The sequence below is a fragment of the Podarcis filfolensis genome (assembly GCF_964270895.1).
Source record: "Podarcis filfolensis genome assembly, chromosome: 2".
NCBI classification, from domain to species: domain Eukaryota; kingdom Metazoa; phylum Chordata; class Lepidosauria; order Squamata; family Lacertidae; genus Podarcis; species Podarcis filfolensis.
Window position 1 is genome coordinate 123,050,013 of NC_139605.1, and position 25,666 is coordinate 123,075,678.

Below are 25,666 nucleotides of genomic sequence, written 5' to 3' on the forward strand. Positions count from 1 at the left end.
CAAAAGCTTATACCCAGAACAAACTTAATTGGTCTCTAAGGTGCTACTGCACAATTTTTTAATTTATTTTGGCTGTGTCAGACCAAGACGGCTACCTACCTGAATTTATTTTTTATGAGTTGGTGGTTTATAAATATTCCTACAACAATAAAATATGTACTAAATAATAATAATAATAATAATTAATACCCCGCCCTTCCCGGCCAAGACTGGGCTCAGGGTGGCTAACACCAAATATATACACCGCACTGGCTCTCAGATGTGCTTGCAGCTGCAAGTGATTGTTATTATTTTCATGCCCTGAAAAGCTCCATCTGTTTTATTTCTGCAGGTCAAGCTGCTACTCAAGTTGCTGGCAGTTCTCTTTGGGTCAGCTGGCAACCCTCCACAGTTACAGCTCAAGGGTTTGAACACCTTGCAACACCTCGTGACTCTCTTGTTTTCGTCCTCAGGAAAAGATTGTGTTCTGGGGAGAGGAAGGAATGTATGTCTTGCCTGGCACCCTTTGCCATATTCCTGTCAGGAGGGGGAGATGTTAAGGTTCACAATTCATGGGAAACACCTCACTCAACAAGCAAAAAACTCTTTCTAAGACAGAGATTCCAAGAAGGCGTCCGCCAGGCAGAGAAGGGGATTATGCTGTGGTCTGGACCACTGTTCTGTTGCATTATCTGCGCACCTGCAAAATTTTCACTTAAAACTGTCTTTTGAGATACTTAAACTCACCTGTAAATGTGATGTCGTGGCCATAGGAATAAGGGCCTGGCTTGCAGGGAACTTGTCAAGGTGTGTGCATTGCAGTGCTTTGAGCACCACTGCTGTATTACTATGGTCAGGATTGGCTTTATAGTACTTTTCATCTCGATTTCATTCCTATATCAACGATCCTACAAAATCTGTGTTTTCCCCATTTTGTAGATGGAGAACTGAGACTAAGGAGGAGTGACCAGCCCAAGGCCAAGCAAAGGGCAGTTTCCAGGAAGGAAATCGAGGAATCGACCTGTCGTTTACAGGCATTCCCAATATTTTCAAGGCAGATGGTGAAAGGTAGCTGTGTGTTACATGAAACTCTGGCACCATCACACCTAGCTTCTCCTTTCAGGAATATTGCACAGTTCTGATTGCCACATTCCAAAGACACAGGGATACAGATAGATCCCTTATGCCCAGTATTGTCTACACTTTCTGCATGCGAGGCAGATGTTCTGCCACTGAGCTATAGGGCCCTTCCCAAGACAAAGCTTGTTCTTTCCATTTGTATATGTTCTTCAGTTTTATGGGTGGCGCTTTTTTTAGTCTGATGTGCATTGTCGCATTTGTTCAATATATATTGCATTTATATACTGTGTGCAAACTGCTTTCATGTCACATTATTCTGATAATGGAATCATATAATCATAGAATTGAAAGGGACCCTGAGGGTCATCTAGTCCAGCCCCCGCCATGCAGAAATCTTAACTAGATCATACAGGGCAGGTGGTCATCCAGCCTCTGCTTTAAAACTTCAAAGGAAGGAGAGTCCGCCACTGTTTGTTCCACTGTTGACACCACAATGAAGCATGGTGAACTATTTTAAACAAACAAGCAAGACAGCACAGAAGAGGGCAAGTAGTAAGGAGAGAGAGAGAGAGAATAAATAGTTCCAGGCCAAGCCTAAGAGGCCAGTACATTGCTGCCTCCTTTAACGCTTTCACTCAGCAGCCCATTAAGCTTTTCCCTCACGGGGTGGGTGAGAGCCGGATGTGAGCCACCGTTTGAGGTTTTCATGAGAAAAAACAAAACAAAAGAGATGAGCACGAAAGTTTCCTCTTGAAAACAGATCAGCTTCCTCCAGTCTCTGCTGACGCAGATTGGGTGAGGTGGGGAGAGGGGCAGGAATGGGTAAGGGCCTCCAATAGTCCTACCCTGGGCAGCGGAGATGCAGAGCGCGATGCCAGATTCACCAGATTCACCTTAGAGCCCAGCATGCTCTTCCCAGGGCCGGGTAAGTAGCAGCAGCCGACGAATTAAGGTGTCACTCACAGGCTGTGACCTGCTTCTGAACAGACAGTCTTAATTCTGACAGCATCCTCTGAACAGAGGTGAGGGAAGGAGTGGAGGTGATATGGAATGGGAATGAGGAGGATATTGAGAAGGAGGTGATGGAGGGGAGCACTAGGGTGGGATGGGAGTGGGCTGCAAATGGAGAAAGAGAATGCTCTTGGGGGGGGATGTTTTTACGTGGCAGTTTATTGTTGATTCAGTTGATTCATGGTTTTCATCACAGTGCCATCTCATATACACCCCAAAATGTGATGTGATTTTGATTTAATATTTGTATACCACTTTTCAGCAATAATATGGAGCTGAAAGTGGCTCATAATAATAACAAAGCTTTAAAAAGGAGCAAACAATGTTTCTATCCAATATAAGCTTACATATGTACACACACACACACTACCACCATATCAGTAAAGCAAAAACAAATATTTCAATAAACAATTAATGCAGTTCAGAACAAACTCATAATGATTAAAAAAGAAATAACATAGATTTATCATTTCAGCAGGGTTTTAAAATAACTTATTGGCTTTTCCATGGAAATGGTAAACCATGAATAAATGGGAAAATATGGTGTTGGGTGAATAATAATAATAATAATAATAATAATATGCCCCAGCCATCTGACTGGGTTGCCACAGTTAGTCTGAGCAGCTCCGCACAAAATATTAAAACATAGAAAACCTCAAATATTAAAAACCTCTCTGTTTTTATGCTGTGCAGAACTGGCATGCATGAGCAGCGCTGAGTTCACAATAAATTGCCATGTGGAAGAGCCCTGGAAGGACTAGAGAGGCAGGAAAGAACATAAGAAGCTGCCTTCTACTGAGTCAGAGCAGTGGTCCATTTAGCTGTGTATCGTCTGCCCTGACTGGCAGGGGCTTGCCAGGATTTTAGTTAGGTCTTTCCCAGCCCTACCTGGAGATGCTGGGGATTGATCCAAGGACCTTCTGCATGCAAAAGCAGATGCTCTGCTGCTGAGCCACAGCCCTTTCCCTTGCAATACAGACTCTCTCAGAGGAGCTCTAGCCCTTCTCCTCTAGCTGTACCAGTGAATGTCTTCAGATTTTAAAATGTCTTCCCCTGCTTGCCATCTCTTTCTCTCCTGTGAACTACAAGCACTTTTCAATGTAGGATGTGCTCACTGCTGTGCCTTTTGCGTCCTTAATGAGATGAATGATGCTAAAGAAACCCAGGTCTGCACCCTCTCAGATTGGTTAGAAGTTCCCGGGAGGCAGTACCTCTCAGATTTGGTTTCCCAGATGGGAGAGGACCAGATATTTAACAGTGTCTTTCTAACATTCACTTTATTTAAAAATCCCCAGTGTATCCAAGTAGAGCTGCCTCAAATCCTGGAGAACCTATGACAGTCAGCGAAGACAAGACTGAGCTAGAGTTTCCAGTGGGCTGACTCAGCATATGGCAACTCTTCCTATGTTTCCATTTGCAAGAGGATGACTCTGCCCATTGGCACTAATGGAAGTTTCCCTTGAATTGCAAAAAGCAGCCCTGGTGGGGCAGGGAGTGTGGAATTCTGATGGGGACCACAGCTGAGACATGGGGTTAAAGTCCCTTTCTCCCATGCAGGGGGGTCTTGATCTAGTTTACTCCCACCTCCACATCAGCTCATTTGTTAAGAAACAACATGACAGAAGGCAGCCTACATGACAAACATCACATCTAGTCCGGTAAATGAAACTTGGCTTGTCCCACCACCCACTCTAACCATTGCAGGCTCTTTTGATGGTCTGCTGATAGAAGCTCAAACCGCAAGGAGGAAACCAGCCTCTCGTGGCTGCGAGTGCAGCTTATGATAACAGCTCTGCTCCTCACTCTCCTGGAGGCAAAGGGAGACGGCTCACATTACATCCGGTGCAAGTGGTCTTGGCACGGAAACAAAAAACAAACCCAACTTCAAATGCTCAGAAAAACACTTCCCAGAAGTCCCATCTGGAAGTCAGGGCAGAATCAAGTCACAGCTCCTCAGCCAAAGCAAATAAAGCCCAAACTGTGACATACAAGAAGGGATAGTCATGTCATTTTAGGGGGTAAAACTTAATTTTTGCTAATTTTCAGCAAGAGGTCTTAAAATATTTTTTTGAGTATGAGGGATTCAAATCTGCTATTATTTTTATGGCTGGCTAACAGTTAGCTTCATAAATTTACATTTGACGAAGAAGCACATAAACTGCTTTCGGACAACCAAAGAATTTTAATTTTACCTTCTGAAAATGTCATGTAATGCTAAATGATAATAATAATAGAATCACAGAGTTGGAAGGGACCACAAGGGTCATTTAATCCAGTTCCCTGCAATGTACATTTTTTTTGCCCTGGACCCCATGACCTTGAGATCAGAGGTTTTTACACATCCATTTCTCTCCTCCTTCCACCCAGACAAGGCAAAGCCATTACAGTGGTACCTCGGGTTAAGTACTTAATTCATTCCGGAGGTTCGTTCTTAAGCTGAAACTGTTCTTAACCTGAAGCACCACTTTAGCTAATGGGGCCTCCCACTGCCGCTGTACCGCTGCTGCATGATTTCTGTTCTCATCCTGAAGCAAAGTTCTTAACCTGAGGTACTATATCTGGGTTAGTGAAGTCTGTAACCTGAAGCGTATGTAACCCGAGGTACCTCTGTATTACAGTTCAATGGTGTGTTTTAGCCAGACAAAAGTACTAGAAGGGAGTGTGAAACAGGCCTGGTGTGGGATGTCATTTGGGGAGTGTTCAAAGAGCTTTAGGTAAAGGTAAAGGGACCCCTGATCATTAGGTCCAGTTGTGGCCGACTCTGGGGTTGCGGCGCTCATCTCACTTTATTGGCCGAGGGAGCCGGCATACAGCTTCCGGGTCATGTGGCTAGCATGACTAAGCCACTTCTGGTGAACCAGAGCAGTGCACGGAAATGCCATTTACCTTCCTGCCGGAGCAGTACCTATTTATCTACTTGCACTTTGACGTGCTTTTGAACTGCTAGGTTGGCAAGAGCAGGGACCAAGCAATGGGAGCTCACCCCATCATGGGGATTCGAACAGCCAATCTTCTGATCGGCAAGTCCTAGGCTCTGTGGTTTAACCCACAGCACCACCTGTGTCCCTTCAAAGAGTCTTATAGAGCTAATATAACTGCAAGTACTCTGGAATCATTTTTAATGATTTCAGTGCAATTTTACACACATTTTACTTACCAAGAAAGGCAAAATTATATTAATTTAACCAAAATATATTTTAAATACCCAAGTCATGCTACAACTTCTTAGCATCCCTCATTTTAGGAATTTGAAAGTTGAAAAATTCAACACGTCCTACTGGGGCATGCCTTGAAAAACTAAATCACCCCAAAGAGGAAGAATTGAGCTACCACTCCTCTTAGGTGGGGAACCTGTGACTCTCCAGGTGGTGTTGGGGGCTAGGGACAGGGATAAATGAGATTCAGTTTGCATGGAAGGACAAACTTGGGAAACTTGCCTTTCCAGAAACAATATTCAAACTGAAGCCCACAGAAAAATGCAGCTGATGAGGAAATGCAGAGAACAGAGCTGGAAAGATGAAAAACTCAGAGGAGCTGAAAGTGACATATTTGCCCAACCCTAGCTGGCTCTGAAGAGAACCGGAGACCAACAGCAGCTGGAGGGCTGCAAGTTCTGCATCATTGCTGTAGCCCTTTGGAATAGGGAGGCCTCATGCAGGATTGATCTCCCCCTTGGGGGTGCATTGGGATTCTCTGCTCAAGATCATTCCAGAAACATAACCATCATCCTGAAAGAGCTATCCTGATGCTGCTGTTTGGGTGCCCATTGTTCATAGAGTGCAGTGCAGTAGTCCAAGTAGGAGATAACTAGGGCCTGCACCACTCTGGTGAGAGAGTCTGCAGGCAGGTAGGGTCTGAGCCAGTATACCAAATGGAGCTGGTAGACAGCTGCCCTGGACATAGAACTGACCTATGTCTCCATGGACAGCTGTGAATCCAAAATGATCCCCAGGCTCCACACCTGGTCCTTCAGGGGCACGGTTTCCCTCTTCAGGACCAGGGAGTCCCCCACACCTGCACACCCCCAGTCCCCCAAGAACAGTACTTCTGTCTTGTCAGGATTGAACCTCAGTCTGTTAGCTGCATAAATGGTGCAAAGCAAACTTAAGATGAGAAAATGGAGAGAAAACAAAATGGTCAGATCTGTCCATCTCCAACTTTTAACCAAAACTCCAGTTGTTTGCATGTTCTGGGCAACTCAGCAACTTGCCTAATGAAGGAATGTTCCACCAGGAACCATCACTATCTCTTTGACTGTGAAGTGTACTTTCTGGGATGGTGGTGGGGAAGAGAAACTCAGTCAAGTAACTCAAAACTGCCCCAAGTGGAGAAGATTGATAACTGCTACAAAGCTGAGCATCCTATGGCCTCAGCACCCCAACATTTTGTTCTTCCCTAGGGTCTTGCCAGTCATGGACAACAACTTCACCTCCTGGCTGAGCCACTCTTCCTGGGAGCGCCGGAGGGCATGGGCCAAGCCAAGTGTGGCTGTAGAAGAAGAGGGGTCCCATGCTGAGGAGGAGGCATCCTGCACACCCCAAAAAGCTCTTGAACCCTCATTCTTGGAGGATGGTTTCTTGCAAGGTGGGGAAACTGCTTACACACATTCACTCCTACTCTTATTATGTAATAATATTTCAGTGTGAGGTGCTTTCAGACAGTGTATACAATCTTTTATGGGGGTGGTAGGGAGAAGCTGACACAGGCTAAGTGAGCTGAACTTGGGTCCCATTGAAATTAATGGCCCAATTTTTCATTCCTTTAGTACAGCTTGCTTTGATGCATCCTTTTGTTTGTGGGCTTCCCTTAAGCCTCTGGATGGCCATTCTGAGAAGAGGGTGCTGAATTAGATGGATTTTTGGTCTGATCCAATAGGGCCAACTCCTTGAGCCAGTATCATCTGTCTATCTATCTATCATCTATCTATCTATCTATCTATCTATCTATCTATCTATCTATCATCTATCTATCTATCTATCTATCATCTATCATCTATCTATATCTATCATCTATCTATCTATCTATCTATCTATCATCTATCTATATCTATCTATCTATCGATCTATCTATCTATCTATCTATCTATATCATCTATATCATCTATCTATCATCTATCATCTATCTATCATCTATCTATCTATTATCTATCTATCTATCATCTATCTATCTATATCTATCTATCTATCTATATCTATCTATCTATCTATCATCTATCTATATCTATCTATCATCTATCTATCTATCTATCTATCTATCTATATCTATATCTATATCTATCTATCTATCTATCTATCTATCTATCTATCTATCTATCATCTATCTATATCTATCTATCTATCTATCATCTATCTATCTATCATCTATCTATCTATCTATCTATCTATCTATCTATCTATCTATCATCTATCTATCTATCATCTATCTATTTATCTATCTATCTATCCTCTATCTATCTCTATCTATCTATCTATCTATCTATCTATCTATCTATCTATCATCTATCTATCTATCTATCATCTATCTATTTATCTATCTATCATCTATCTATCTATCTATCTATATCTATCATCTATCTATCTATATCTATCTATCTATCTATCTATCTATCTATCTATCATCTATCTATCTATCTATCTATATCTATCATCTATCTATCATCTATCTATCTATCTATCTATATCTATCATCTATCTATCATCTATCTATCTATCTATCTATCTATCTATCTATCTAATCTATCTATCTATCTATCATCTATCTCTCTATCATCATCATCTAATATAATATTTAGAAAAATGGAAATGCTCTGGAAGCAACCTCACTGTGGTCTGCCCAAATAAGTATTTTCTTTCCAGAATTGAGCTTGGATAGAAGGTCAAAATATTTGATGCAGAACCTGTATGTGTGTGGTGCTAATGGGCTTGTCTGCCCATGCTTGTCACGCCCAAACTTCTTGTTTTCAACCCCCATTTTCAAAACTTTTCATATGCATGTAACTATATGAATGAACAGATAAATGGACAAACACTAATGTGGTGTTTTAGAAAGAAAGGTGGGCGGCCTCTCTGAAATAGCATTTGGGGATGGGTGGGAAAGAAGAAAGTAATCCTTACAAACTGAGTCAATTTGTTGATAGGCATTTCTATCACTTTGGCTGTGAGCCAATACTCACACATGCAAACACTCAGCAGAGTGATGTGGTGAGAGCTTTGTTCCCACGGTGCCTTTCTTCTTCCTGCATCAAGCCACTGGCCCATTAAACCCAGCCCTGACAACAAGAACCTCTCCTAGAGATGATTCTCTAACTCAGGGGTAGGTAGCCACGGTGGCATCCTCTAAATCAGGGCATTTGAAACTGTGGTCTGGGGACTACCAGTGGTCCACAACTTCATTCAGGTGGTCCACAGCATGGGACATTCAGTACTCATACGGATTTTAAATTGCATCTCTATTGCTTCTTTTATTTCTTGAGCTCTCTTGTACTACCTTGCCATTTGAATTCTATAGAATGCAAATTGCATTACAGTAAAATATATAGCATATGCAGGGAAACAAAAGCAGCAATAAAATACAATTCAAAATTGCACAGCATCTAGTATGTTATATTACAATTGCTACAGCAGGCAGAAAACTCATTAAGTGGCCCACCATTAGCATTTTCAAGTGGTCCATGGAGACAAAAGTTGCTCCAGATGTTGCTGAACTCCAGTTCTCACCATTGGTCATGCTGGCCAGGGCTAAACTGCTTAGCAACATCTGGAGGGCACTACCCCACCCTAGCCTTTTGCTAGCTGAGATTCTAGAGATTTTGTAAGCAAGCCATGAGCTCCACCACTGAGCTGTCAGCCTCCCCGGTGTAGTCAGGCAACCATGCATTCCCCTGAGCCATTTCAATATCCCCTCTGCACTTCTTCCTCCCCCACTTTCTCTCACTTTCACTTTTTCTATTACAAGTATGGAAAATGGGCAGAAGGTTTCCACTCCCCCCCTCAGCACAAATAAAATAACACCCATGTTACATTATGCAACTCATATGTTATTGGCAAAGCGAACATAAAAAAGTGCATTTTCTGGGCAGGGGAGACCCACTTGGACTTTGAATGCAGCAGCTTCTGTGTGTGTTGCTTTCTAAGCGGTCTCACTGGGCAGCGCATCCTTGTCTGTCAGAACATGGGTTGTGTGCAAAGAATAAACGATGTGTGGAAACAGGAATGTGGCTGTTTAGAAAGGGATGTTGTGCTCTTCCACCCTGCTTCCTCCTCTGTGATAGCCACCTAGAGCTGCATTCTCCTCTGCTGCACTTACTCAATAGTGTTATCAAGGAGGGACTTTGCGGCAGCAGTTGAGGGCCTCCCTCAGCCAAATCAGCCTGCAAATGTAACAGGGCAGACTTCCTTGCATTTTTAAGTAAGTGTTCATGACCATGGTTCAGTGCAAGACTGTTAGTTCCAGAGTCTAGAATGGTACCCCAAGCTTATATCTGGTGTCAGAGCGAGGGCCGTCTTAAGCATATCCGGCGCTGTGGTGCAAAGATCCCTCCGGTGCCCCCCCCCTTCCCAGAGTTGTCAACCTTTTTTTAGGACTGGAGGAGGCGGGCAGCAGCTGGAGGGCAGGCGCCTCCTGGCTCAGCTGGCCGCTTCTTGCTGTGGTGGCCACGGCAGGCAACACACCAAGTGAGCGGGCCTGCGCCAAGCGAGTGAGGGCACGTGCATCGCCTCCGCCAAGTGTTGGCTCGGTTTTTTCCCTTTTAGCCTTCTGGCGCCCCGCAGAATTCAATGTCTACAGGGGAAAGGGGGGGGGGAAATGAGCTGACGCTCGGCGGGAGCGGCGCATGCGCCCTCGCTCACTTAGTGCGCTCATTCGGTGTTCCCTGGACTCTTGCCTGGCGCCCTCCAGAACTTGACGCCCCGGTGCCACTAGTCTCTATGGGTAAGATGGGCTGACTCAGAACCTGAAAGTCAAAAGCAACATGGGGAGAGCATTTCAGGAGACAAGCAGGGCTGGATGGGGGGAAAGGTTCAGCATCTCCTTCCCACTTGCTTTTTCTCCCCTGGTGGGGAGGGGCTTTAATCCTTCCACACTCATTTCTTTTCCTTCACAACCTCTCCTCCCTGCTGCTTTTCAGTAAAAACTTATTAGAATCTCTGATGGAGTAAAAAGCACCAGTTGGATTGTGAGGGAAAGCAGTGGTCAGGGAAAGGGTCACGTCTCTCTTCCCAGTACTGCTTCTCTTTTGCAAATCCCCCCCTCCCATACATGTCATTTTTTATGCCAACAGCTAACACAGGGTTGTTCTAACTTAGTTGTAGAATGGTGAGCTCTTATTCCTTGAGCATGGAGAAAAGAGGCCCAGCACAGCAGGCAACCATGTGGAAAAGCAGTCAGAGGCGGCTTGTACTCCTTACGTAGAAGTGTATTAGAAAATGCTTGTTTTGGAGGTCTTTTTCTTTTTCCTTTTTAATGTATGTATGTTTTTTCTTTTTTATTGTATATTTGATGTGTGTATATATACACATTTTTTTTAAAGGAAAAGCAATCAGATAGCTGGAGGGAAAGCTGCTAGAGGAGGTGGTTGTACAGCTAAAGCTGCAGGGAAGGGAAGGGTTAAGCATTCTTCCTCCTGCTTCTATGCAAATTGCACCCTCCACTGTTATGCAGCTGTTCAGCAGCAGCAAGGGCTCACAGGGCCATAATGACTACCAAATAATGAGTTCATTTAATTATTCATATGTTTAAACCACATTCATTCCATTACTCACTTTCAGGTGTTCTTCCTCTTCCTCATTCTCCTCTTCTTTTGCTACTGCCCAGTGGCGTAGCGTCGGTTGTCAGCACCCGGGGCAAGGCAAGTAATTTGCGCCCCCTAACCCGTGGAGCCAGGTGGGGGCAGAGAGCTGCGAGTGCGAGCGCGCCCCCCCAGACGTTGCGCCCGGTGCGGCCGGCCCCCCCTGCACCCCCCACGCTACGCCACTGCTACTGCCTATGTAGTGGCGACATCAGGCATCCTGCCCATGTGGTTTGCTGAGAGGCTGGCTAACAAGCCTTAGATGGCTGCATTTGGCCCCAGCAGAGATGTGGATCATCACAGTAACTTATCCAGTCTGTGAGGAGCCCTAGCACTTTTTCTTTGTTTCCAACAGGGAGCTCATCCAATAAGATTGAGAGCTGGCTGCAGGAATGCAGGTGAGTCTACCTGAGAGAGGTCATGGAGGAGGTCACTACCCGAAAGGATCATGACATTGTCAGAAGTTATATTTTGATTTCAAGAATCAGGAGCATTTTTAGATATGCACATATTTTGCAACAGGGATAAAGAACATGTGGTTCTTGGGCTCAAACTCCCATCAGCCCCAGCCAGTATAGCTAATGGTCAAAGATGATGGGAGTTGTGGTACAGCAACATCTGGAGAACTATAGATTCCTAATCACACTCAGTTCATTGCACTAGTTTTACTGGGGATAAGGCAAGAGCTTCTGCCTTGATTTCTAACGTTCCTTTTTCATTTCAGTAACTGTTGCATTATGGAAGTGTGGCTTCCAAAGGGGTGCTCTTCCTTGGTCCCACCCAGGTTTTAGAACTTTTGAACTCAGGATAGAGTGACTGTCTGGAGCAGGTAAGGGGAACCTTTGGCCCTCCAGATGTTGCTGAACTACAACTCCCACCATCCCTGGCCATTGGCCATGTTTACTGGGCCTGATGGGAGTTGTAGTTCAGCAATATCTGGAAGACTAAAGGTTCCTCACACCTGGTGTAGAGTTTCACTCCACACACAGTACTGGCATTGTCATTTGTGGATTTCCTGGGCTGTAGGGCTTCAGATCTGTGAACTGGAGGTTAGCACTTAAGGCAATCAGGGCCAGTTCAAGACATTTTGCTGCCTGAGGTGAAGGACAAGATGTTGCTCTCTCCCAAGGAACATACGGAAGCCAATTGGACTGGGATTTTCCTTCAATACTAGTGAATGGATGGTATCCTCCACTGCACTAGAGGACAGGAGGCTAGTGTAGGGGTCCCGGGGTAGCCATGCGGCACTCAGAGCTCTATCTGTCCCCTGCAGCTTGGCATCTGCTGCCTGAGGCAGCTGCCTTGCTCTGCCTAATGCAGCACCAGCCCTGGTGGTGCCACTGTTTGCTGAGTGGGACTTAATTGTCTGTGATGTTCCGGCTAGGTCCTAGGAGAGAAATGGCAAAAGGGTTTAGGAACTTCTGTAGCTGTAATGATGCAGCTCTTGATTCTGGCTTTCAGCTCTTCACTGGACCCCTTCTCAGAGAGCATCTCTGCTCCGGGTGCCTATGCTGGTAAGTGATTTCTGCAATTTCTGTTATTTGCTCGGTCTGCCTTCTCAAACATGAAGTAAGGTAGGCTAAAGTTTGGACTGCACACACACCATACATTTAAAGCACATTTTGAGCATGTGCACACCCAAACAAAGAGTCCCAGGAAATGTAGTTTATTAAAGGGTGCTGGGAATTGTAGCTCTCTGATAGGTAAAATATAGTTCCCAGGATTCTTGGGTGTGTGTGCTTCAAATGTACTTTAATGTATGGTTATGTACACAGCCTCATTCATGAACCTTTAGAAGGGCATCATGTGTATGTTATTGAGCCGAACAGAGTGAAAGATTATGAGCCCTGGGGGTGTGGAGAATGTGTGTATGAACTTAATAGTGCTTAGCTTATTTTGGGGTTGCTATTTTGTTAATGCTGTTGATAATATTTTATAGATTATAAATGCTGTATTGATTTGTTAATCATATAATATTACTTTTGCTTTAATTGTGATGGTTAGCTCATTTTTAGTTGATGCTTTAAGAGTGTTTTATAGGTTGTACTTGTTTTTATTGATGATTTGTTAATTATTCTATATAATTTATGCTGTATTTGTGTTCTATTTTTTATTGTTTGTAAGCTGTTTTGGGATTCATTTGAATGAAAAGCAACATAGAAATATAATCAATCAATCAACCAATCCATGTTTTTTCTATTTTTCAAAAAAAAATAATTCAATTAATTTTCAATTACTAAAGTCCAATAGCAGCCACATTTTATCAATGTCAAATTACAATTCATATCCAAATATATATAAATTATAAGGCCAATTATACAATTTGTGTGACTTCCCGTGTGCTGGGTTTCAAAGTGCAAAGTTATTATTTCTTCCTGCTTCCGAAATCTTGATTAATCCAATTACATTCAGTCCTGATCGTAGTCTGTTATCAACAACTACAGAGTTCTGGACTTCCATTCGTATTAACACATTTAATAAATTTTATTTCTGCAGAAGGAGTTCTATATCCTGTAAATTCCCTGTGTGAGAAGTTTATTTTTCCATTTGTTTCTTCATTTTTCCTCTTCTGATCATGTCGTACGCAGCATCTCTACTTACACTTTTTTGCTCTTTCTCTTCCTCTGTTCCCATGTAATTTCGGCCCATAGTCCAAATTGTGATAAGTGGAAGTCCATTGCTTTAAATCATTTCAATGTTCTCACACAGTTATATTTTCATATTAATGCATAAATATAACCCCACTCTCTTTTTCTCCTCTTGCTTTTTATCAGTTTGTTGGCATTTAGGGGGAGGTTTGCCGAATTATTTATGTAGCAAACATGGTATATATAAAAGGCTCCCCCCCTCACATACCATATTTTTCTACAAAGGAAATCTTACCAGTTCTAAACATTGCGACTCACTGATTCACTTGTCAGTTTATAATCTTGTCCCATCCATCCTGCACACGTCTGTAAATTAGAGTCAATTTCACCCTATTAAATAGAAGAGCCTCTGCATCTTAATGGCTGTTTCGGGGAGTTACCGATAGGCAAAGTGCTTTGGCACCCAGCATCTTCCTGCCTCCCGGGTTCCATGCAAGAGCCAAAACGATCTGCGGGTGAAGTTCAGTCCCCCCGAGCCCTGGGGGGAACTTGCAAGGACAATTACCCTCAAAATCTTCCTTGTTTTTCTCTGCAAATGATCTCTGCTAATGTGGGAGCTGAACCCATTAAGGCAGAAAGCACCGGAAGTCATCAATGTTTTTTCTAAAAAATATTGAAAGGCAGCCACTGTTGTTTCTGGTATTGTTTCAAAACCTACTTTAGTTATTTTTATTGTTTGCTTGTAATTCGCCTTGCAATGCTTTTGAAAAGTGATTCATAAGTTAATTAAACATGTTAATTATACATACTAATTTGAGGGGGAAAGCAAGGGGGTATACAAGGCACCAAACTGCTCCCCCCTTCACTGGAAATCTTATTCAGAAACTCATTAGGTTTCTGAGATTGCTTGCAAACTTACAAGCCTATTTTCACAGGGATTAGAAAGAAAGAAAAATCTGAGCATTTTAGGAAGCTAAATTCTACACTGTTTGGATTTCCTGTTCTTCTGTGGAACTGTAGCCTTCACACAGCCCTGCCCATGTAGAGCTGTGTTGTGGCATGTCCATAATAAAACTGCATAGAGAAAGCCACTCAGCCTTTTGGTCTCACCCAGTCCCTTTTCCACCTGTGGATGCTTGCTCTGGGTGACTATGTATTTGTGTTATCCTGTAGGATCCTGCAGCAACAGAACCAGCTTTGAAGATGACCTTAGCCTGGGAGCAGAAGGTAAGTGATGAGGATTGTTGGGTGTGAGCAAGCCTTCTTTCCAGATGGCCCATGGATGGGTGGCAAGAATGCTAATTTGATGGTGCAACTCTGCCAATATGCTCCTTGGCCGTCAGCTCTCTTCGTAGGAATGCAATGTATCCTTTGCTCATGAAAGACCTTTCTTTTCTTCTTTCCAGCAATGGTGCTACTGGACAAAGACAGAGCTGAGCCTAGGTGAGAAACAAGAGCTAAGGAGGTTAGCGTTGCTAGAGCCAAAGTTTGGAGAAATCTGAAATCCAGAATTTAAATTTGTTTTTTGGGGGGGCCCCTGAGATTTCTAGTTTTATTTCTGAAATGAGATACTGGCTGCATATTTGTCTAATAACATTGTAAGGTGTTGTCACACTATCACTCTTGTACAAGTGTGCAGCTGGCTGTGACTGCCAGCTTGCCCTCCCTTTACGTCTTCCTACATGCACACCAAAAGGGATGTGGGTATGCATGCAGATGTGTCTCTTCACTGTCTCTTCTTCCATGGCAGGTCCCAAAAACATACATTCTGGCCTTCCCAACATCTCAATCTGGATCACAGCATGACTTCCAGTGCCTTCTCAGGCAGCACTAACAAGACCAGCTCCAGGTAAGCATGGATCGTATTGTGTAGGACTTGGACTGGCTTAAAGATCTACCTACACCACTAACAAACCAGCAGTTATTGCAGCAGAGATACCTAGCCTCTGGTCTGTACATTGGAGGCAGCTGACCTGGTGCCCTCTGGATGTCATGGACCACAACTCCCGCCATCCCTGACTGTTAGTTGAGCAGGCTGGGGCTGATGGGAATTGTGGTCCAACAACATACAGAGGGCTCTGTGTTGGCTTTCCCTACCAGACACCACCATGAATCTTATTGCAAGCACCCTCTTTCACCACACAAGGCTGTGAGGAAGATAAATTGGGGGTGAGGAAATCCCACAAATGTTGCCCGTTATTCTCTGAAGGAAAGGGGCTTGCAGACATACCTAGTGGTGTATTTGTGGGGCTATGACCTGAAAATGGTTCAGTAATCAGTTGGGACACTCCTGCATTCACACTCTTATCTTCTCTGCCTAGCATCTCTGAGGTGCTGGACCTCTATGAAGCTGATGCTGAGACCATCTTGTGCAACTTGGGCTTCATACAAGAGGAGACACAGGCTGCATCTTGGATCCCATCTCGGTTCTTCTCCGTTCCCTCCCAAGCTGAGGGCATTGATTTCCAGCTCTTCCTCAGAGCCCAGGTGCAACGGTTAGAGATGGAGGATCCTTGCTTGATGTTAGCAAGTAAGTGCCACAAGCATTTCATGGCTGGCAGTTCTGGGACTGTGATATCAAAGGGTGAGACTCAGAGCATGTAGAGAAATTCCCATGTTCAACCCTTGGCATCTTTGGTTGAAATCTGAAAAGAGCTCAGCTAGCAGGTGATGGGAAAGGACCTCTGTTCTTGATAGAACATAGGAAAGCAGGTAGAACTGGGACCAGGAGCAGAAGACAGGACCAAACAAAAGCCTTTGCTTAGGCAAGAGGAAGACAGAAAAAAACCTAGAACCCAGGAAAATGAAACCAGGCCTAGTTTTCAGGTGTGTGTACAGTCCCTGCCATACAGATGTGACCGGGAAGAGCTGGAAGCTAGGGTCTCTTGGATCTACACTGGTTTTCCTCTGACACTTTCTATCCTTCCTTTCACAGGTCGGTTCAAGCAAGTCCAGACTCTGGCTGTAACGGCTGATGCTTTCTTCTGCCTCTACTCTTATGTGTCTAAGACTCCCATCCAAAAGATTTCCCCTGCCCACTTGTTCTGGGCTTTCCCAGACATCCCAGATTCTTGGAATGTTCCTTCCCAGCCAGAGTCTCTGCCTCCTCTCAAGCATTTGCAAAAAGCCATTTCCACGATGTGCTTGTACACTTCCGCCCGAGGAGGGCCTCAAGGACCTTCTGCTGTACCATCTTCTATGAGTCGTCTGGAACAGGAAGTGTGGGAAGTGATGGAAAAAGCCCGCAGAGACAAGTTCCACTTTGATGTGGAAGGCGTGAAGGATGAGACTCACACAGCGCTTCCTGAAGTCCCCTTCCATCATGGCAGAATGGGAAGTGACTCTTCAGAGTCTACCATAGTGGAGCTGACTCCTGTGATTTCTTCCCACTTCTGCCCTCAAGCTACATCTCATTCAAAGTTGGAATCGTGGCTTTCTCACTGCATGGGTGGAGAAAGCATGGAGGGGCCAGACCACCTTGGCCATCAAGAACTGTACTGTTATGGACACCATTCTCTAGAAGTGGTTTCATCTCCAGAGGAAAGCAGTGAAGAATCCCTTGGGGAGTGGTCAGCAGAAAGGGACTCACCCACCAGAGGGGAGAACGGTATGGACATCTTGACAGAGTTGAGGTAGCACAGTGGCTAAGAGTGTGAGCCGTAAGCCAGAAAGCTGGCAGATCAAATGCTTGTGAACTTAGCAGTGAGCTGCTACATGTTATCTGCTTCAGAGCCACAAGTGCACTGTGGGTGCTAAATAGTAGTGACTTGCCTTTATTCTTGTAAAGCAGGGTTGGCTAACCCATGGCCTGTATCTAGCATAACAGAAGATATTTGTGGCCCCAAGACCCTACTCCATTTTGGCATTTTAAAAAAATTAAAAGGCAAATAATTTTATATAATAGGCAAACTTTGATTAAAAGGCAAATAACTAGAGCAGAACCAATGAAGCTGGCAAGGAGGAAACATGGAGTGTAGCGGATGGTTTGTGGCTTTAAAACAATGACGAAGTACCTGTGGGAAATTGCTCAGTGTTCCCCATAAAGTATTGCTCACACTGGGAAGCGCGCAAATTGGTGTAGGGGTCGTGGAGCACGCTGGCTTTTAGCCAGGACTTCCTGTCTTGGCTCAATAGCTTTTGAGGCTTGCTCAAGACAGTGTGTTTCCTCCAACAATTTCTTTTGTCATCTAGCTCAAATATTGATCCAAGAGATTGTCTAATTAAACACTAAAAAAAAAAAAGGCATGTGGGGATAGCTGTCGCATTAACATGTGACTTACGGAACTGAAAGTAAAAAGAGCAATTTCCACAGGGGAAATGTTCCACACCATTTCTGAAATGTCATGTAATTTTTAAATTTTAAATTATTAAAATGTATTCTTCATTATTCGACTGTGAACACATGAAACAAACTAATTTCTATTTTTAAAGGAATTGGCATAGACACCTGAACCTACAAAACCAAACAATGTACCATTTGATCTGATCCTAAACTATATAGTAAATATTTGCTAAACAAATTGGACGACTGGAAATCTATTAACCACATTATCCTTCCTGAACGGGCTGGTTTTAGGAAAAGGGAAAGCACTATTGATAACTGCCTGTCTTGCATTTCTTAGCCCAATAAGCAACTGCTGGACCTACCAAACACTTACTTGTTGCCTTTGTTGACTTAGCATCAGTCTTTGATTTGATCGACAGAAGCCTGTTGTATAGGGTTGCCATACGTCTGGAATTTCCTGGACATATCTGGAATACCACTGCCTCTAGCAATGTCTGGATGGAAATCAGGAAAATGTCCTGTAAAATCCGGATGTATGGCAGCCAATGTTGGCAGTGCTGCTTTTGCCCACTTTCCATAAAAATAGCTTAAAACAGCATTTTTTTTGCAATTTTGCTAAAAAAGAAAAAGAAAAAAGCTTAAGAACTTTGGCCAAAAAACCCCAACCCTACTATTGTGGTATTATAAACTGGCCACCACTAATACGGATAACTGTTTATTGTTCCTAATTGAGGAACTGGTCTATTAATGGTCACCAAATTGAACAATGCCAAGTATTTAAGAATCTTGGCATCCAGTTAGAAGCTGTCAGAGCAATGGCTATGAGAACAATTGGGGCAATTCTTAGATCTGGTTGTGCTAGCCCTGAAAATATTTCAAAGTAAAGTTATTGCTCAGATCCTGTACGGTGTGGCTGTCTGAGGATGGCTATTTGAAGATGGGCTAAACTAGGCCCTCCAAAATACATTTCTGGGGAATTGTTAAGACTTCCACCTGGCACTCCTTCAGCTTTGGTCAGGGCAGAGGTAGATTCCCCCTCCATTCGATCTCCCATCCATTTCCCCATCCATACTGGTGAATCATAAAAGTGTCTCCTGGTAGCGTATTCCCCCAGTTATGTTTGGAGCAGGTATCAAACTGCAAAAGTTGGAACTTAAAATATTGGAAGGTGCTTTATTCATATCCTACTCCATTCAATCATTTTTCTGCTCTGAATTTGGAAAATTTAGAATTATTTAGAATTATTAATGTCTTCTCTGGCAAGGACATTCTATATATTTTCCATGGTGGAAAATACATATAATGTCCTTGCCAGACAGAACATTAATAATTCTAAATTTTTGAATTAATATAGACTTACAAATTGGACCACCAAATGGCTGCTTACCTTGCAAAGCTCACATTTCCAAAGCTTAGGCAAGCATTTGCAGCCCTTTGTTTCCAAACAATGCCCACAGCTATGATTGTCAGCACTCTCATACTCCCTTGGCACTCTGCTTGTGTATTTGTGGGGCCCCAGAAGTTGAGGAACTGCTTCACTATTTGTTCTTTGGTTCACTTTATTCTGAACCAAGCACCAAATTTCTGGGATCTGTTCTTACTCATCAAATACCATTCCACAAAACATTTTCTACCTTCTGTTGGACACAGATTGTAGGGTAACCCACAAGGTCTCTCTTTTTACCGTAGCAGCAATGGAAACCTGGGCAGGAGTTGTTAAGGAGATGGCAGTCGACTGCTTGGAGGATGTGCTTATTTAAGCATAATATATTTTAATAATTAATGTTTTTTATCTGTATTGAATTTCAGTTTGTAAATTTCATACATGCTACATGCGATTTACATAGTATTTTGAAGATGTTTTATGTATGATTCTAGGCAGTAATGTTACTTTATGCAATACTTTGACTTGGATTTTGCATTGTATTTATCTATCTTATTTATCTTATATGCGAATGGCCCAAGCATTAATAAATTACCCTCCTACCACAAACTGAGAAAGAGCCTAGCAATTAGGACATTGATCGGGTGATTAGCCTTCTAACCGAAGATGCTCAAATATTATTCCTGGTTGTGGCCTGGGTTGGTCTGGTTTTGCATACATCAAGGAATGTGCTCTTATGTGGACAAGCCTGCCCTATTAGAATGATGGTGTGTGTTTTTAGTTTATCTCTAGTTTTATTTTCTCCTCTGGATGTTTTGAATAGTTGTTATTAACTGTTTTTATCAATAATTTTATGGTTTATTCTTTTTGTAAACTGCTTTGAGGTGGTTGGTTGTTTCACAGTATGTAAATTTAATGAAATAAAATAAATTGTATAAGGAAGTTTTAAGGGTAAAGCATGAATGACAAATTCTGTGGGTGGAATTCAGTGCTGCAATCCTCCAGCAATTCTTAGAATCACAGAATTGTGGAGTTGGAAGGGTATTCTAGTCCAACCCCCTGCAGTGCAGTAATCTCAACTAAAGCATCCATGGCAGACCCAACCGCTGCTTACAAACCTCCACTGAAGGAGAGCCCACCACCTCCTGAGGGAGTCTTTTCCACTGCCCAGTGCACTAGACTTCTGTTGATGCAGCCTAGAATAGCATTAGCTTTTTTGCTGCTGCATCACCTTGTAGACTGCTGTTAAGCTTGCGTCTGTTAAGACCCCCAGATCCTTTTCACATGTAGTGCTGGTCAGCCAGCTGTCCCCCAAGTTATATTTGTGCAGCTGGTTCTTCCTGCCTATGTGCAGAACCTTACATTTGCCCCTGTTGAAATTCCTCCAACACAACCATTGCAGCTTGTCAGGCAGTACAACCCTCCCTCTCCTCACCCCCTGTGCTGTTCTTGGGGTTCTCCAGACCTATGAGGAGCATGGGGGAGATGGGAGGAAGCCCCATTGCACAAGCAGAAAGATTTGCACAAGGCTAAGTGGTGGGTCTGGTTACGTGAATCCTAGCCAATGTGTCTTGAAAAACACATGTTTGTGTGTCAGATTATTGAGAATGTATAATCATGCATTGCTATACAGAAAGCCACAAATAAGGTGCATAGAGTCAAATGCCAATGATTTGCTTGACTAGAACTTTATTGATCAATTGGTATAGATATGTGGCAATCTACCAGGATGGCAAACACCAGGATGTCAAAGCCTCCTTCATTCTCTAGACCAGGGCTGTCCAGCTTCCAAGAGACTGCGATCTACTCCCACTATAAAAAAAATGACAGTGATCTACCCATTGGATTGACCAGAGTTCTTGAGCTTTTTTTGGAGGGGATGAGCCAAAGTTGTTGAGCTGCTTTTTTGGGGGGTGGGGGTGGGGCATCAGGATCCCGCAATCGACCAGGATCGACCAGGACCAGGGACATCCCACGACCGACCTGTTGGAAAGGACTGCTCTAGACCATGCAGAAGTCCAATTGTACCATTGCTGCAAATATCTGAAATTGAACATGACTTAAAGTCAACATTCTTAATACAGCAACATTCACCATACAGAAGAAACTGAAGGACTGGACAGCTGTTGTTTCATTTCATGTCTGGGGCAGAAGTTCAAGCAAGGAATGGGAAACTTGTGGCCCTCCAGATAGTGCCCAGTACCTTATGACTTGGAGCTGCTTACCCATGGCTAATCAGTTCCTGTTGCTTGGCTCGGAGCCTGGAGATCCACGAGCCTCTCTCCTCAGTTCTCTGGTGCCTATCAAGAAAAGTTCAGCAGGGTTAACTTCTGCACTATTACCATCCTCCTCACCTCCCAGTAATCCTGTTGCATCTCTCTCCTGGCCTTGTCTCCCTTCCCTCGGGGGTCCCGACCTTCCCCGCAGCCTCCCAAGGCCACACACCCACATCTTTTTAATGGAAGGTGGAAATGGCCATAGCAGTTATACTTTCTTGTGGGAACTTGTGCAAAATACATTGCAGGGGCCTGGCAGAACGTTTGCCACAGTATGGCATTGAATCCCACCCTCTGTCTGCTGGCACATGAGCTCTTCTAGACTGAGCAGCCCTAGAGCAGTTTCCTTGCATTGCGTTTGCATTTTAAAAAACCTCATCCACTTCTCTCCACATCACATTGGGACTTTCCCCCTCTCATGCTCACCACACAAGCTTGTTTTGAAAAATGCTCCCCACTTGCAATGTCCTCCAACACTTACCTTTTCCTCCCAAAACGGACGTAACCATTTGAGTGAAAAGTTCACCAAACACTTCAGAGGTACTGCCAAACACACTGGCCAGATCTGTGAGGAATGCGCGCGCAGAAATTGCCCCTGGGTGCCATGGAAAAAATAATAATTAGTCCCTTCTGTGAATTGCTTCAAATGGCTTGATTCCCACACTGGACAGCCCTGCTCCCTCTCCACCCCAGCAATTGCCCCTTCAACTCCAAAAGCTTGAGATGAGATGTGGTGGGATGGGGGGTTGTTTCAGAAATATTATTTTTTAAATCTTTCACTATTTTCTTCCTTTGAGGTGCTGTCTCTGTCTCTAACGTTTCAGTAGTTGGCTCAGAGTCTGAGCTATAGAAGATTTCCCAGCCATTTGAAGGATTGCTTAGCACAAAAAGTGTCTGCTCACCTCTCCATGTATTATGCTGTTTTGTTTCTAGTTCATCTTACAGTGGACCTACTTTTTAGGATTTCCACACACATTAACATCAGTTAGGCTCAGTGCCCTTCCCACCAGGGGCGTCAATCTGCTTACCAGGACCGGAGCTGGATCGGGACTCTCGAGCAGCATTGCTGGAATCTAGACAAGATGGGTGTAGATGTTCTTTTTTAAATAATAAAAAAAAGTTCACAGAAAGACAGCATTTCAGTGCATCTTTCTCCTAAAATACACGTTTGGACAAATATATACATTTTTACAAGAAATTTCCCCTAACGCAATGTATTTGACTATGTTGTTTTCACTAGTCTGTGCATTTTCATTTTCACTTTCCCAGAATTTTGAACACATTATTTGGTTGGAGAATGGCATTGCAAAACCTGGAGAAGTGCAAATCTTAGAATTATAGAGTTGGAAGGGACCATGTGGCTCATCTAGTCAGTGGCGTAGCGTGGGGGGTGCAGGGGGGGCGGACCGCACCGGGCGCAACATCTGGGGTTAGGGCAAATCAATGGGTTAGGGGGCGCAAATCCACGGGTTAGGGGGCGCAAATCCACGGGTTAGGGGGCGTAAATTACTTGCCTTGCCCCGGGTGCTGACAACCCACGCTACGCCACTGCATCTAGTCCAACCTCCTGCGATGTGTGAATATTTTGCTCAGTGGGGGGCTCAGACCCATGAACCTGAGTAAGAATTTTGTGATCCATCAACTGAGCTATCCCAGAAGTGTGAATGTTGAAGGATAATTGAACTTCTGCTTGTATAAATTAGGCAGTTTCACATTAAAATGCAAACAAAATACAATTTTCCCCCATCTCTGGAAAAAAATCACCAGTGTTCAACTACCCATGATAAAATCCCTCAAGAGTTAGCTTGGAATTGACCCAGTGTCTATGAGCTATTTTAGCAAGCATTTGTAAAGAATTTGTGTGTGTGTTTTCTCTCCTGGGTTATAATATTAATGCATGTACAGTGGTACCTCAGGTTACAGATGCTTCAGGTTACAGACTCCGCTAACCCAGAAATAGTACCTCAGGTTAAGAACTTTGCTTCAGGATGAGAACAGAAATTGTGCTCCAGCAGCGCAGCGCATAATACCTGAGCATTATGAGCTGGGCAGATTTGCGTTTCAAATCAGGTAATTAAAAACATTTGGCATGGTCACTAAACACAGAACTGTTTCTTTCATACTGGACACCTGTAGAGGTTTCTCACAGCAGGACAGAAAACACCCCAATAAGAAACACTTCCTGGGTGGCCTCTCCCTACTTACCCACAGCAACAAAAGCCCAAGTGGAAGTTGCCAGCAGGAGAAGGATCCAAAGAGTCTTCATTGCAGAAACACAGACAGCAGCCTCAATGTTTCTTGACACTCAAGATGCTGTGATGAAGCCAGAATACTGATTGACACTGAGCAGAGTACCTACACTGCTGACTTTATGTAAGCGACAGAAACCAATCAAAGGAGCTTGCAGAGAAATATTACAAGTTTAGTTGAGATATTACATCATAATGATGTTAATTATGGAGAAAACAGTCAGTGTGTATAAATAAATACAGGATGCCCTGAGGATGAATGCCACCATTTACATAAACTGGAGTGGAGATGGGATTAGCCAGGACATGACAAACTGGCCATTATCCACAAATCTGGCTCCTGAAAGTCAAACATACCCTTCCAATTTGCTGATCCAAATCAAGATGCTTGGGGTGGTTTTTTTTGCTCCCAAGCTTTCTCAAGAGCCAGCTGGCTCATGCCAGGGTGCTGGAACCAAAAATGGGACATTCTGTGATTTAATCAGAAGCTAGGGGTAGCTTTTGTAATTCCGGGATGTCCCATTTAAATTGGGGTGGTTGAGCAGGGATTAGAAGCCTGTGACCCTCCATATGTTATTGGACTCCAAATTGCATCGGCTCCAGTTAGCATGACCCACCGTAATGCATCTAAAGGGCCACAGATTCCCTATTCCTATTCCTATTGTTGAATATGCCTTGGCTCCAGTTATTCTACCAAGCAGAGCATCAGGATTACCAGGGCAGTTGATGGGTGGTACTTTGCACCCAATTCCAGATTGGAGAGAAGATTTTCTTTCTTTCTTTGTGGTAAATCTGCAAGTCTTTAAAGTCCCACAAGACTCAGTTGTTTTTGTTCTAGCAGCCTTTCATAGTTACCCTGCAGGAATTTGTCACTGCAAGGCTGTAACGGTCATACTAACTGCCTCTTGTATATGCTAAGTGAATGAGAGCAATGCCACACTCCTATTTGGATTTAAGATTAAAATTCACAGTTCCTGGATATAACAGAACAGTTCCTGGATATTTACCTGGAACTTAAATATATTTATGTTCCAGGTAAATACCTTCTTACCTCAGCAATGTTGGCATGAATGGAGAAGGAGATGCCAGCTGTGGCTTCAATGCCTCTTGGGCCCTGAAAATCTTGCACCCTGATCCAACCTCACAGGGCTGTTATGGGGATTAAAGGAGAAGGAGGAGAACCATGTATGCCACCCTGGGCTCCTTGGAGAAAAAAGAGGGCTATAAATGCAATTCAGAATGATAATCATAATCTACCATATACTTTGGAAAGTGGTTTCTCTTTCCATTTCTTTCTTTGTTCTTTATACTTTCAGGTCCCTCTCGAGATACCACCACCAAACTTTGCACAAGGGTTCCTGAGGTGGGGGTGGTGCTCTTCATTGATGTTTAGACTCTGGCTGCCATTTTGAATCAATATGGCAGACCCAAATGTGACTTTGGTGTGACTTTGCCTGCTTTTTGCCTGCTTTTTTAAACAACAACAACTTTTTTTTGGATTATAAAAAATCCTGGGCAGCACCAGGCACCTCCTACTAGTAATAATAATCCCACTCCTCAGTCACATTCTGAGAATTAAGATAGGTACATTTTCAAATGGGGATGCTGGTGGCACTGTGGTCTAAACCACTGAGCCTCTTGGGCTTGCCAATCAGAAGGTCTGCGGACAAATGCAGGCTCCCTTGGCCTGTAAAGCGAAATAATCACTGCAACCCCAGAGTCGTCTGCGACTGGACTTAACTGTCAGGGGTCCCTTACCTCTTCTTTTTTTTTTTTTTACATTTTCAAACCTTTATTTGCAGGTATTGGAGTTAGACATATTTTTCCTTTAAGTGAAATACGATATTTTCAAGGAGCCTGAATTCTCCACATAACATCAAACTCCACATTTGTGCCACGTTGTCTAGAAGCCATATATTTGCTTTCACACCCTTTGAGAAGCCTAAAGTGAGGTGCATCAGGAGAAGATACCACCGTCCATGCCTCAGCCAGGATTTGCCAGAGGCAGAAAGAAGAAAACCAAAATCCC

The 25,666-nt window shown here is 43.6% G+C and overlaps 1 protein-coding gene and 1 long non-coding RNA gene across 2 annotated transcripts; one reads left to right on the forward strand and one right to left on the reverse strand.

Moving 5' to 3' along the window:
- The first annotated feature begins 1,855 nt into the window (after positions 1 to 1,855).
- On the forward strand, positions 1,856 to 20,061 carry TESPA1 (thymocyte expressed, positive selection associated 1). The gene is given in 10 exon segments (XM_083599781.1): positions 1,856 to 1,944; positions 1,946 to 1,984; positions 6,470 to 6,654; positions 11,211 to 11,253; positions 12,317 to 12,369; positions 14,617 to 14,670; positions 14,850 to 14,886; positions 15,194 to 15,292; positions 15,765 to 15,973; positions 16,379 to 20,061. Coding segments are annotated over 10 exon segments (1,446 nt in total). The 5' UTR covers positions 1,856 to 1,918; the 3' UTR covers positions 17,080 to 20,061.
- A 704-nt stretch (positions 20,062 to 20,765) lies between these two features.
- LOC310756146 lies at positions 20,766 to 23,818 on the reverse strand. Its single transcript, XR_014544713.1, has 5 exons — positions 23,594 to 23,818; positions 22,417 to 22,461; positions 21,864 to 21,983; positions 21,338 to 21,405; positions 20,766 to 21,155 (listed from the first exon to the last, which is right to left on the reverse strand). It is a non-coding gene; the product is annotated as an uncharacterized lncRNA (long non-coding RNA).
- Positions 23,819 to 25,666: the final 1,848 nt, after the last annotated feature.